This window comes from Choloepus didactylus, chromosome 8 (assembly GCF_015220235.1).
Source record: "Choloepus didactylus isolate mChoDid1 chromosome 8, mChoDid1.pri, whole genome shotgun sequence".
Lineage (NCBI taxonomy): Eukaryota > Metazoa > Chordata > Mammalia > Pilosa > Megalonychidae > Choloepus > Choloepus didactylus.
Genome location: NC_051314.1, coordinates 100,689,933 through 100,704,345, shown reverse-complemented (window position 1 = coordinate 100,704,345; position 14,413 = coordinate 100,689,933). Strand labels below are relative to the sequence as shown.

At 38.6% G+C, this 14,413-nt stretch overlaps 1 protein-coding gene across 5 annotated transcripts in view; it reads left to right on the top strand.

Moving 5' to 3' along the window:
* BICD1 (BICD cargo adaptor 1) overlaps positions 1 to 14,413 on the top strand; it is a 311,166-nt gene that overhangs the window by 253,701 nt on the left and 43,052 nt on the right. For all 5 annotated transcript variants that reach the window (XM_037846188.1, XM_037846190.1, XM_037846189.1 and 2 more), the window contains exon 5: positions 10,780 to 11,874. In XM_037846188.1, coding sequence (XP_037702116.1) covers positions 10,780 to 11,874 — 1,095 coding nt within the window. The remainder of the gene's footprint in view (positions 1 to 10,779; positions 11,875 to 14,413) is intronic.

The window sequence follows — 14,413 nt, the reverse complement described above, 5'->3', positions numbered from 1 at the left end:
AAAAAAAAGAACTCCTGCAACTCAACAACAAAATGACAGACAACCCAAAGAGTGTTGTCATGAACATAGTGAGGTAGACATTCCCTGAAAGAGCCTCTCTAGAGATTTAGTGAACAAAAGGCAAATCCCACTAGCTTAGAACTCTGGAGAATGGTAGAGACTGGAGAAGAACTCAACAAATGCTGAATCAAAGAAAAAATATATCAGGTAGGAAAATTACATCTGGGACCACCAGTTGTTTCTCATTCCCCTCCCATCACTTGGTCCCACACAGCTTGGGAGTCACACAATGTCAGCACTGCTGGGTTCCCTCCCACCGTGGATAGAGACTATAGAGTGACTCACAGCACTGAGTTAGAGCTCCGTGATGTCCAAGCCAGGGACTGAAGTCCACAGAGACCCAGGGAAGAGCACAAGCCACTGAGGGGTGTTGCTTTAAAAAGGCTCGCCCAGGAGGGGGTGATGGTGGAGACATGATAGAACTGCTGTCAAGGACTGTTGTGCATTTACTCCATCCAGTTTCAGTTGGCTACACCCCTAAAAACAAGATGGACTTTTCTAAAGTGACCCACTCTTCTGAATTGACCCCTTATCTGGCTCTCCTGGGTGGGATGCCTAACAGGGAAGAAACTGGAGGCAGAAAAGCCTCACAGAAAAAAAGAAGGGGGCAGTGAAACTGAACTTCTGTAATATAGGATGGGTCCCAGAATTGAAAAGTGTAAGGAAAATAGGGCACTGAGTGAGGTAGAGAATTTAAGTCATAGGAGCTGGATAGAAACAGCACAAAAACAAACATAACAGATCAAGATTCCCAGAGAAGGAACAGAGGAAAGGAAGTTTCTCCTGGAAATGAAAAAATTGCACTGCATATCCAGCTCAAGAATCAGATGAAGAAGAGCTGGGAAAAATCTGTTAAACTCGGGCTATTCTAAAGGCCTAGAATAAGTTGGACTGGCATCAAAGAAGAGCCTTAACACAAAACCAGTCAACAATAAAACCCTAGACAAGGAGAAACAGACTTTCAAAGTTAACTCATCAAGAAAATCAGATACCTAGATATCAGCAAAAAAATTACAAGCCATATTAAGAAACAGGAAGATATGGCTCAGTCAAGGGAGCAAATTAAAATTTCAGAGGAGACTCCAAAAAAATTTGTTTCTCTACTGTATTTTTATCTTTGTTTGCCAATTCCCTCTTTTAGTTATCAGTTCTTGTAAATTTTCACAAGTATTTGTCACTGGAAGATAGGAAAGCAACACTATTGAATAACAGATACACTGTGACCAATTACTGACAGGCTTTGAAAAACAGTATGATTATATAGTAACTTTTTAGACCAAAAAGCTAGCAGCAAGTTTTGTGTCATTACTCACAGTTAATATACCTGCTAATTGAAATTTGAACCATGGTTTTGGGGGATGGTGTCTGAACAAAACCATGATACTGGAAATTCATTCATATCAGAACCTTACAAAGCAAGGACTGTCTATGTATAATAATTATATGAAGGACATAAAATAATACAAAGGACCAAAAAATACTAGTCTACTTTTCTATGAATATTCATATATATATATGTATATAAATAAACATTTCAAGAAATTTGTATTATATATATATATATATATATTCTGAGTATCATGATGTTTAAAATAAATATTAATTAAACATAATTTTACATGCTGCCTAGGAATTTAGAAGAGTTTGGAGGGATTTAATGTATAATCCAGGAAAGTCTGAAAGTTTGAATTGGTACCTTCCATTGTCCTTAAAGCAGGTCCTATGATGTTTGTTTTAAAGAAAAAAGAAGGTAAAAAAAGGGAAAAGGAAAAGCAAGTGCAGAAGGATATGTGCAGCATACTTTTTATGTAATACTTTAAAAATATAAACAATTTGTTTATGGAAAAATGTATTTACATTATAAACATGTAAAAACTTGTCATTCATAATATTGATTATCCATATAGAAGAAGAGAAAATGCTTTTAAAAGTTCTTAGGTTACAATTTCTTGTATAACCTATGTTAAATGAAACACTATTTTATGTACAGTCTTGAATATTTGCCATCACACAATAATATTTACCACCTGTACAATAATAAAACTTTCATTATTCAAATTAATTGATAATTTTTAAATTTCTAGTTTGGAATGAAAGAATTGAAATGATTTGAAAATTGTTCTTTTAATCCTGAAGCTATATTCTATGACTTTTAAAGACTAGCAAATTCATTCTCCAGTGAAGGTATCCTCTTGTTGATACCTTAGTCTGAACACTTTTATGACCTTAGAACTATAAATTTGTAACTGAATAAATCCTCTTTATAAAAGCAAAAAAAAAAAAAAACCTAGCAAATTGAGTCCATGTCTACTGGAGGATTAAACGTTTATTGTCAACGGGATGGTTAAGGTACTTGGCATTATTTAGGAAGTTAAGCATAGGTTTTAAAACTAGTTTGGAGACTTCCGGGAGAACAGAGGAATAGGGAGGAAGCTGCAGGACCTAATCCTCTCTGGAAAGCACCAAGTAGATAGGCAAAAACTGTCTGTGCCTGTTTGAGTGTATTGTGTCTCCCAAATGCCATTATTTTTGTGGTCTTGTGTGGGGCAGAAGTTTTGGTGCTGGTTGGATTTGCTTGGAGTGTACCCCACCCAGCTGTGGGTAATGATTTTGATGAGATGTTCCCATGGAGGCGTGGCCCCGCCCATTCCGGGTGGACCTTGATCAGTGGAGTCATATAAATGAGCTGACTCAGAGAGAGGGAACTCAGAGAGTGCAGCTGTGAGTGGCGTTTTGAGGAGGAGCAAGCTTGCTGGAGAGGAACGTCCTGGGAGAAAGCCGTTTTGAGGCCAGAGCTTTGGAGCGGACGCCGGCTGCCTTCCTAGCTAGCAGAGGTTTTCCGGAGGCCATTGGCCATCCTCCGGTGAAGGTACCCGATTGCTGATGTGTATTACCTTGGACGCTTTGTGGCCTTAAGACTGTAACTGTGTAGCGAAATAAACCCCTGTTTTATAAAAGCCTATCCATCTCTGGTGTTTTGCATTCTGCAGCATTAGCAAACTAGAACACTGCCCAAATCAACTGCTCTGGTGCTCCAGAGACCAGGGAAGTTCAGTATACATCTAGGGAAGTACAGGATGAAGACAGTGAGAAACTGCAGAGACTGAGTAATTCTATCCATGGCTCCTGGTGCCCACCTGCCACCCAGAGGGAAGCAGCAGTGAGCGGTCTGATCCTTGCCTGGGGAGCTGCTGTGGACTGGGATGGTCACAGGAGTTCTCTGCCCCAAGTACTATGCGGAGCATGGCCCAGTAATGAGCCAGATGTTCGCCAGTGAATTTAGAATGCTAGATCCCCTGTTCCAGCCCATCTGTATCAGATGAGACCAGGTGCCATTGTTGCAACAGCATTAGAGGTAAAACTGGCAAAGGACTATAGCTGCTTTCCTAGGGCTAAGGGAAATAGGTTGCCGCACTGCGCTATCAGTTGGCTGAGCTAGGAAGTGCAGCCTTGTGATGTCGAAAGGGGGAAAAAAAGGCTTTTTGGAGTCTTCCTGACCTTCTCCAGGGCCCTTTGGATCTTGTCTGCATGGGTATCTGGCCCTGTTTGGGCTGGGAAATACTGACAAACCAGCTATCAAGAGCCTTAACACAAACCTAATCAAAAAGAAAATCCTAGACAAGAGAGAGAAATCAACCTTCAGAATAAAACCATCAATCTTGATGCCCAGATATCAGCAAAAATTCACAAGCCACATTAAGGAAGATATACTCCAGTTAAAGGAAAAAATTAAGTCAGAGGAGATACAGAATTTGAAACAACTAATAAAGATATTCAAACTAACCTACTAAATCAATTCAAGGAGATGGCTGAAGAGTAAACATATATCAAGAAGACACTGGGTGAGCATAAAGAAAAATTTGAAACTATACAAAGAAAAATAACAGAGCCTATGAGAATGAAAGGCCCAATAGATGAAGTTTAAAATACACTAGAGGCAGATAACAGCAGATTTGAAGAGGCAGAAGAAAGAATCAGCTAGCTAGGTAACAGAGCATCTGAATTCAAACAGATGAAAGAACAGAGAGAGAAAAGAGTGGAAAAAATTGAGCAGGGTCTCAGGGATATAACTGACAACACAAAGCACACAAACACATGTATCATGGATGTCCAAGAAGGAGAAGAGAAGGGAAAGGTGGAAGAAAGTATATTTGAGGAAATATGGTCCAAAAATTCACAACTCTTATAAAAGACATAAATATGCATATCCAAGAAGCACAACATACTCCAGAGAGAATGTATATGAATAGATCTTCTCCAAGACAAATACTAAGCAGACTGTCAAATGCCAAAGAGAAAGAGAGAATTCTGAAAGCAGCAAGAGAAAAGCAATTCACCACATACAGGGTAAGCCAAGTAAAACTAAAGTTCTGATTTCTCATCAGAAACCATTGAGGCAAGAAGGCAGTGACATGATATGCTTAAGATACTGAAAGACAGAAATTGCCAGCCAAGAATTCTTTGTGTGGCAAAACTGACCTTCAAAATGAAGGAGAGTTTAAAATCTTCACAGATAAACAGAAGAGTGTTAGTAAGAGACTTACCCTATAAGAAATAATAAGGGAGTTTTGCCACTAGAAAAGAAAAGACAGGAGAGAAAGGCTTGGAGGAGAGTGTAGAAATGGAGATTATCACTAAAGTTAACTAAAACAATAAAAAGAAAAAAAATAAGAGCCAACAAATAAAAGCCAAAGGATAAACTGGTTGAAGTAAGTACTTTCTTTACAACAATAACATTGTATTTTAATGGATTGAATTCCCCAATCAAAAGACATAGATTTGCAGAATTGATTAAAAAAAATATGATCCATCTGTATACTTTTTACAAGACTCATTTTAGACCAAAAAAAAAAAAAAAATTGGGTGTAGTTATACTAATATCAGACAAAATAGACTTTAAACGCAAAAGTGTTATAAGAGACGAAGGATATTATATATTGAAAGGGGTCTTTCACCAAGAACAAATAGCAATCATAAATATCTGTGTACCTAACCATGGTGCCCCAAAATACATGAGGCAAACACTGGCAAAACTGAAGGGAGTAGTAAGTGTCTCTTCAATAATAGTTGGAGACTTCAGCACACAGCTCTATCGATAGAATAGAGCACCTAATTAGAGGATCAATAAATGAACTAGACCTAACAGACATATATAGAACATTGTACCCCCAAACAGCAGGATATATATTCTTCTCAAGTACTCATGGATCATTCCCCAGGATAGACCACATGCTGGGTCACAAAACAGGTCTTGATAAATGTTAAAAGGCTGAAATTACACAAAGCACTTTCTCTGATCATAATGGAATTAAGCTGGAAATCAATAACAAATGGAGAACAGGAAAATATACAATATATGTAGGTTAAACAGCACACTCTTAAACAATCAGTGGGTCAAAGAAGAAATTACAAGAGGAATCAGTAAATATATTGAGGCAAAGGAAAATGAAAACACAACCTATCAAAACTTATGGGATGCAAAGATTATTCTTATCCATTATATGAAGGTTATCCTTATGCATTATATAGATATCCCTTGTTAGTTTTAGTGTATTAGAATAGCTAGAAGGAAATACCTGAAACTGAACTGCAATCTGGTATCCCTGATTCTTGAAGACGATTGTATAACCATGTAGCTTATATGGTGTGACCGTGTGATTGTGAAAACCTTGTGGCTCACACTGCCTTTATCCAGTGTATGGACAGATGAGTAGAAAAATGGGGACAAAAAGTAAATGAATAATAGGGGGAATGGGATGTCTTGAGTGTTCTTTTTTTCTTTTCTTTTTATTCTTATTTTAATTTTTTATTTGAAGTAATGAAAATGTTCAAAAATTGTGATGATGAATGCATAACTATACGATGATACTGTGAACAATTAATTGTACACTTTGGATGATTGTATGGGATGTGAATATATCTCAATAAAATTGCATTAAAAAAAACTTATGAGAAGCAATGAAGGCAGTGCTTAGAGGGAAATTTATAACCCTAAATGCCTACATTAAAAAGGAAGAAAGAGCTAAAACCAGTGACCTAACTGAACAACTGGAGAAAGAGCAGCATACTAATCCCAAAGCAAGCAGAAGGACAGAAATAGCAAATATTAGAGCAGAAATAAATGAAAATGAGGGGGAAAAAAAAATAGAGAGAATCAATAAAACCAAAGTTGGTTCTTTGAGAGCAACAAAATTGGTAAACCCTTAGCTAGACTAGAAGAGACAAAAAGAAAGAAGATGCAAATAAATAAAATCAGAAATGAGAGGGAGGACATAACCCCACAGAAATAAAACAGATCAAAAGAGGATACTATGAACAACTTGTATACCAACAAATAGACGACTTAGATGAAATAGACAATTTCCTGGAAACCCACAAACAAACTGCACTGACTTGAGAAGAAATAGAAGACCTCAACAAACCAGTCACAAGTAAAGAGATTGAATCATCATCAAGAACCTTCCAACAAAGAAAAGCCCAGGACCAGATGGCTTCACAGTGAATTCTACAAATTATTGCAAAAAGAATTAATACCAATCCTGCTCAAACTCTTCCCAAAAAAATGAAGAAGAGGGAACACTACCTAACTCATTCTGTGAAGTCAACATTACCCTAATACCAAAGCCTGATAAAGATACTACAAGAAAAGAAAATTATAGACCAGTATCTCTTATGAATATTGATGCAAAAATCCTCAACAAAATACTTGCAAATAGAATCCAACAGTAACTCAAAATAATTATATACCAATTATATACCATGAACAAGTGGGTTTTACTCCAGGTATGCAAGGGTAGTTCAACGTGAGAAAAAGAATTAATGTAATACACCATACTGATAAATCAAAAGGAAAACACCATATGATCATCTCGAACAATCCAGCAAAGGCATTTGACTAATTTCAGCATGTGTTCTTGATATAATCAACAGTTCAAAACATAAGAATAGAAGGAAACTTCCTCGACATGATAAAGGGCATGTATGAAAAATCCCACAGCTAACACTGTACTCAACAGTGAGAGACTGAAAACTTTCTCTCTAAGATCAGGAACAAGACAAGGATGCCCACTGTCACCACTTTTATTCAACATTGTGCTAGAAGTTCAAGTTAGTGTTCTAGTTTGCTAATGCTGCTGGAATGCAAAACACCAGAAATGGATTGGCTTTTATAAAAGGGGTTTTATTTGGTTACGCCGTTACGGTCTTAAGGCCATAAAGTGTCCAAGGTAATGCATCAACAATCAGGTACCTTCACTGGAGGATGGCCAATGGTGTCCAGAAAACCTGTGTTGGCTGGAAAGGCACATGGCTGGTGTCTGCTCCAAAAGCTCTGGTTTCAAAGTGGCTTTCTCCTAGGACATTCGTCTCTAGGCTGCAGTTCCTCAAAAATTTCACTCCTAGTTGCTCTTGGGTGTTTGTCCTCTCTTAGCTTCTCAGGAGCAAGAGTCTGCTTTCAACAGCTGTCTTCAAACTGTCTCTCATCTGCAGCTACTCCTTCAGTTTCTGTGCATTCTTCAAAGTGTCCCTCTTGGCTGTAGCTCCTCTTCACAATGTCACTCTCAGCTGCACTGAGCTCCTTCTGTTTGTCAGCTCATTTATATGGCTCCACTGATTTAATTTAGACCCACCCTGAATGGGTGGGATAACACCTCCATGGAAATTATCCAGTCAGAGTCATCACCCATAGTTGGGTGGGGCGCATCTCCATGGAAACAACCAAAGAATTACAATCTAATCAACACTGATACATCTGCCCACACAAGATTACATCAAAGATAATGGAGTTTTGGGGGACATAATACATTCAAACTGGCACATAGAGCAATTAAGCAAGAAAAAGAAAGAAAAGGCATCCAAATTGAAAAAGAAGTAAACCTTTCACTATTTGCAGATGACATGATCTTTTATTTAGAAGATACCAGATAATCTACAACAAAGCTAGTAGAGCTAATAAATGAGTTCAGCAAAGTGGCGGGATACAAGATCAACCTGCAAAAAGCAGTAGTGTTTCTATGCAGCTATCCAAGAAGGAAATCAAGAAAAAATTTCCACTTCCAATAGCAACTACGAGAATCAAATATCTAGGAATAAACTTTAGCAAGAATATAAAGGACCTATATTCAGAAAACTACAAAACATTGCTAAAAGAAATCAAAGAAGATCTAAATAAATGGGAGGGCATTCTTTGTACATGGGTTAGAAAGCTAAATGTCATTAAGATGTCAATTCTCCTTTAATTGATCTACAGATTCAATGCAATCCCAATCAAAATTCCAGCAGCCTACTTTGCAGAAGTGGAAAAGCCAATTATCAAATTTATTTGGAAGGGTGAGGGGGGCATTGAATAGCCAAAAACATCTTGGAAAAGAAGAGTAAAGTTGGAGGACTCATACTTCCTGACTTTAAAGCATATTACAAAGCTATAGTGCTAAAAACAACATGGTATTGGCATAGAGAGACATATTGATCAATGGAATCAAATTGAGAGTTCAGAAATAGACCCTCAAATCTACAGTCACTTGATTTTTGATGCGGCTCCCAAGTCCACTCAACTGGGACAGAACAGTCTCTTCAACAAATGGTGCTGGGAGAACCGGATATGCATATCCAATAAAATGAAAGAGGACCCCCTATCTCATACCCTATACAAAAATTAACTCAAAATGAATCAAAGACCTAAATATAACAGCCATTACCATAAAGCTCCCAGAAGAAAATATACAGAAGCATCTTCAAGATATGATAGGTTTCTTTGACCTTACACCCAAAGCACAAGCAATGAAAGAAAAAATAGATAAATGTCACCTCCTCAAAATTAAAAAACTTTTCACATCAAAGGACTTTATCAAAAAGGGGAAAAGACAGCTGACTCAATGGAAGAAAATTTTTGGAAATCACATATCTGATAAGGGTTTGATATCCAGAATATATAAAGAAATCCTACAACTCAACAGTAAAAAAGACAGACAACCCAATTTAAAAATGGGCAAAAGACATGAATAGGCTTTTTTTCCAAAGAGGAAATACAAATGGCTAAAAGGCACACAAGAAGTTGCTTAACTTCACTAGCTATTAGGGAAATGCAAATCAAAACCACGAGATATCATTTCACCCTACTAGAATGGCCACTGTTTAACAAACAAAAAGCTACAAGTGTTGAAAAGGATGTGGAGAAATAGAATACTTGTTCACTGTTGGTGGGAGTGTAAGATGGTGCAGCTGCTGTGAAAGACAGTTGGGCAATTCCCCAGGAAGCTAAGTATAGAACTGGCATATAATCTGGCAATCCTGCTACTCAAGATATACCCAGAAAAACTAAAAGCAGGGATGTGAACAGACATGTGCACACCGATCTTCATAGCAGCATTATTCACAGTTGCCAGAAGATGAAAGCAACCCATGTTCATCAACTGATGAATGGATAAACAAATGTAGTATGAACATACAATGGAATATTATTCAGCTGTAAGAAGGAATGAAGTCCTGATGCATGGGACAACATGGATGAACCTGGATTACATTGTGTTGAGTGAAATAAGCCAGAAAGAAAAGGACAGATATGGTATGATCTCACTAATATAAACCAAATATAATGAGAAGACTCATGGAGTTAATATCCAGAAGATAGAATGAGGATAGTGATGGGGAATTTACGCTTAATTTGTGCAGAATTTTTTATAATAAGAGTGATTCTAAATGTTTGAAAATTAATAGAGGTTATGGTAGCACATTACTGTGTATGTAAAGAACAGTGCTGAATCATGTGTGTGATAGTGGTTGAAAGGGGAAGATTAGGGTCGTGTATATCACTAGAAGGAAAGCTAGAGGGTGAAACAAGGGATTGTATAACAGTGAGCCCTGTTGCGGATGATGAAGGTGGTTGATAGTGTAAATATGAGAATGTTCTTCCATGGATTAGAAAAAAATGTGTGTCACAACTGCAAGGTGTTGATAATAGGGTGGTATGTGGGGAAAAATTCACTAATGCAAAGTTTAGACTATACTTAACAGTAATCTCTTAATGTTTTTTCCGTCAGTTGTAACAAAGGCACCACACCGAAGATAAACATCATTAATAGGGGGATATACGGGGCATGGGGTTTTTCTTTTTGGAGCTATGAAAATGTTCTAAAATTGATTGTGACTATGTAAGCACCACTCTGTGATTATACTGAGAGCCACTGATTGTGCACTTTGGAAGGACTACTATATGGTATGTGAATAAAATTGTGTTAAAAAGCTTTCATAGAAATAGTTCCAAGTTTAAAAAAATACAAACAAAAACTAGTTTGGTGTTGAGCTTTGGGCAGGAAAGGTTGAATCCTTAACACCTTGAGATAGCCATGTGTCCCACGTGAACCAAGGAGCAGATATTCTCTAAGGGCCCAAAATAAAGACAATGCCAAATACTTTGCTTAGCTCTTGAAGTCATGTTATGTTTTCCACATGATGCTAAAAGATAAAAATAAGGCTGTTCAAATAACATCCAAGTTTTGTAAGTCCGTGTATGTATGACAGTATAGATAGGTAATCTGTGCAGCCTAAGATTTTTAGCATTATGTACTTTTAGATTGACTTACCATAACTGCTGAAATAAGAAAATACACTCCAGCTTTGTTGGAAGGAATGGGAACATTGGTCCATGTGTGACTGTGAATGGGTTAAATTAATCGCCGGCATTGTGCTGAAGTCATTCATAGACTTTTTTTTGCTTTGCAGGTGGAGCGGGAAAAGGCCATTCTTCTGGCCAATCTCCAGGAGTCACAGACGCAGCTGGAGCACACCAAGGGGGCGCTGACAGAGCAGCACGAACGGGTGCACCGGCTCACTGAGCACGTCAACGCCATGAGGGGCCTGCAGAGCGGCAAAGAGCTCAAGGCCGACCTGGACGGGGAGAAGGGCCGGGACTCGGGGGAGGAGGCCCATGACTATGAGGTGGATATTAATGGCTTAGAGATCCTTGAGTGCAAGTACAGGGTGGCGGTAACTGAGGTGATTGATTTGAAAGCTGAAATTAAGGCCTTAAAGGAAAAATATAATAAATCTGTAGAAAACTATACTGAAGAGAAGGCCAAGTATGAGAGTAAGATCCAAATGTATGATGAGCAGGTGACAAGTCTTGAAAAGACCACCAAGGAGAGTGGCGAGAAGATGGTCCACATGGAGAAGGAGTTGGAAAAGATGACCAGTATTGCCAACGAAAACCATAATACCCTCAATACGGCCCAGGATGAACTAGTGACATTTAGTGAGGAGCTAGCTCAGCTTTATCACCATGTATGTCTGTGTAATAATGAAACTCCCAACAGGGTCATGCTGGACTACTATAGGCAAAGCAGAGTCACCCGCAGTGGCAGCCTGAAAGGGCCCGATGATCCCAGGGGACTTTTGTCTCCACGGTTAGCCCGGCGGGGTGTGTCATCCCCAGTAGAAACAAGGACCTCACCTGAACCAGTTCCAAAAGAAAACACAGAGGCCAGCAAAGAACCAAGTCCAACCAAGACCCCCACAATCTCTCCTGTCATTACTGCCCCACCGTCATCTCCAGTACTGGATACAAGTGATATCCGCAAGGAGCCAATGAATATCTACAACCTCAATGCCATAATCCGGGACCAAATTAAGCATCTGCAGAAAGCTGTGGACCGGTCCTTGCAGCTGTCTCGTCAAAGAGCAGCAGCCCGGGAGCTGGCCCCCATGATTGATAAAGACAAGGAAGCCTTAATGGAAGAGTTCCTCAAGCTCAAGTCCCTGCTGAGCACCAAAAGGGAGCAGATCGCCACGTTGAGGGCAGTGTTGAAAGCCAACAAGCAGGTAATCTCATTCTACTGCCAAAGAATGCTAGTCAGAGCTGTCTTAGCTAATTAATGCCTTAATTTTCTTGAGAATCCACTGTCAACAGAGTGAGTTCAGATTCCTGATCAGTGAAGGAATAAAACAAACTACATCCACTGTGTCAGATCAGAACACAATTATTTTTTTAATTCAATATTATTGAGATATATTCACATACCATGCAGTCATACAAAGTGTACATTCAGTTGTTCACAGTACCATTATATAGTTGTGCATTCATCACCAAAATTAGTTTTTGAACATTTTCATTACCACACACACAAAAATAATAAGAATAAAAATTAGAGTGAAAAAGAACAATTAAAGTAAAAAAGAACACTGGGTGCCTTTTGTTTTTTTTGCCCCCCTTTTTCTACTCATCCATCCATACACTGGACAAGGGGAGTGTGGTCCATATGGCTTTCCCAATCACATTGTCACCCCTCATAAGCTACATTTTTATACAATCTTCTTCAGGATTCAAGAACATAATTATTTTTAAGTGAGTGGATGGATGGTTGGATGAAATAGGAGAATAGCTATGCCCAACTAGGTGTTAGAGGTTAGAGGAAGTTAAAGCTGAAAGAGAGGGAAAGAAGAGGTTCAGGAGGTGCTTAGCTGGAGTCTTACAGTCAGTGTGGAAACGGGAGATGGCAAGGTGATTGTCCACACTGGCACGGTAGCTACCACCAGGAAGATACAGCAGGAAAGACAGGCACCCTGGCAGGCAGCTGGGGCAAACAGAGTAGTGCGGGCAGGAGGAGGGAGACTGCCAGCCAAGAAGTCCCGACTTTGGAGCTGGGGGTTCACATTCAAGACTCACTTTTCAGGGGTGCTAACAAAACAGAAAAGGGCTGCCTTGTCCTTCATCCCAGACTTGGAGAAACAAAGCAGTAGACAAGTGATCAAGTCAGGGACTCAAGGATGAAGAACAAAACAGCTGTGGGGAACTGAGTGACATAATTAAAACCAGGCAGATTGTTACCAACAAATTAAATAGTTAGGGTCCACATCAGCAACAAAAGAGAGAGAGTTCACGCACACTTTGCCAGTGACCACATATCTGGAATTTGGGTTCATTTGGAGAAGTTAATTCACCTGGGTCAGTGCTCAAGCAGTTGAGTTTTTCTTAATCCTAGATCTTGTCCTTTGAGAATAAGTAGGACAACCTGACTGATTCCTAGACCTCCTAGATAATGAATTTGTTTTCCACCCTTGAGTGTGACCTGGATTGTGCTATGAAATATTAGCAGGAAGATAGTTTTAGCCTCTGTTTAGTTTATGTAAAAACATAGCCTTGAAAGGCACATATTTGAGAAAGTTGCTGAATAAATGTTGTGTTGATAAGGGAGGCGACAAAGCATCAAATACCTTCTTATAAATGCAGGCAGTGCCTGTGAATAGTAGGATATTATGACTCTTGCTTTTTGTAGAGTGAGGGTTAGTCTCAGATTTAAAGTTCCTTCTTCTCTTGCCCTTATCTGGGGGATACCACACTGTTATTAGGTCATCTAAAATGCATCTTTCTAGCAGTTTCATCTTCAGTTCCCATAAAGTCCATTGATCTGAATTGACTGGAAGTAGTAATATTGTTTGCTCTAGAAACGTATTTTATATAAATCCAAGGGCAAAATAGGACCTTATTTTGTGCTACCACTTCAGGTAAATAGAAAAGATTAGGGGCAAATGCATTTGTGAGAGCTGAAACTCCAATTTGAGGTCAGAATAAAGGAATTGGTTACTATAAATCCCATTATAATCCAAAGACACAATGATTTAGAGAGGTCATAAAAAACCAACACTGTATTAGTCAGGGTTCTCCAAAGTAACAAAACCAAAAGGCTATATATATATATTTATTTATATTTATATATAATTTTATATTTATTTATATATATGGGGAATTGATTTATAATAGGAATTGGCTCATGAGACTGTGGCAATTGGCAAGTCATTGGGGCAGGCTGTAAGCTGCAAATTTGGATGACAAAGTTGAATACCCCAAGAGAATGGCTGGCTGAAGAAGCAGCAGAAATTATTTTTTTATGAATTCTGAAATCCTCAGTTCTGCTTTTAGACCTCCAACTGATTGGATGAGGAGACCCCCCTCATTGCTGAGAGCAGTCTCTTTGTTGATTGTAGATGCAATCAGCCTTAGATGCAATCAACTGACTATAGATGCTAATCCATCTACGAAATACTCTCATAGTAACAATCAGGCCAGTGTGTGCTTGACCAAGCTGGACACCATAACCTAACCAAATTGACATCTAAAATTCACCATCACTGTGAGGCTTACACAAACTTTATCAAGGGCATCCTTGGACAAGCCATTCAGATAGCTCCTTTGACTTCTTCCTGAAGTTTGAATATTAACGACCCATAAACCTAGATCTATAAAAATACAAAATACTTAACTGACATAGAGGTATAGATAAGCATGGTTAATGAGCTAACGAGAATTCATTGATTACATATTTCATGGAAGGTACTAAGCAGGGATGTAAAAATAAGTGAC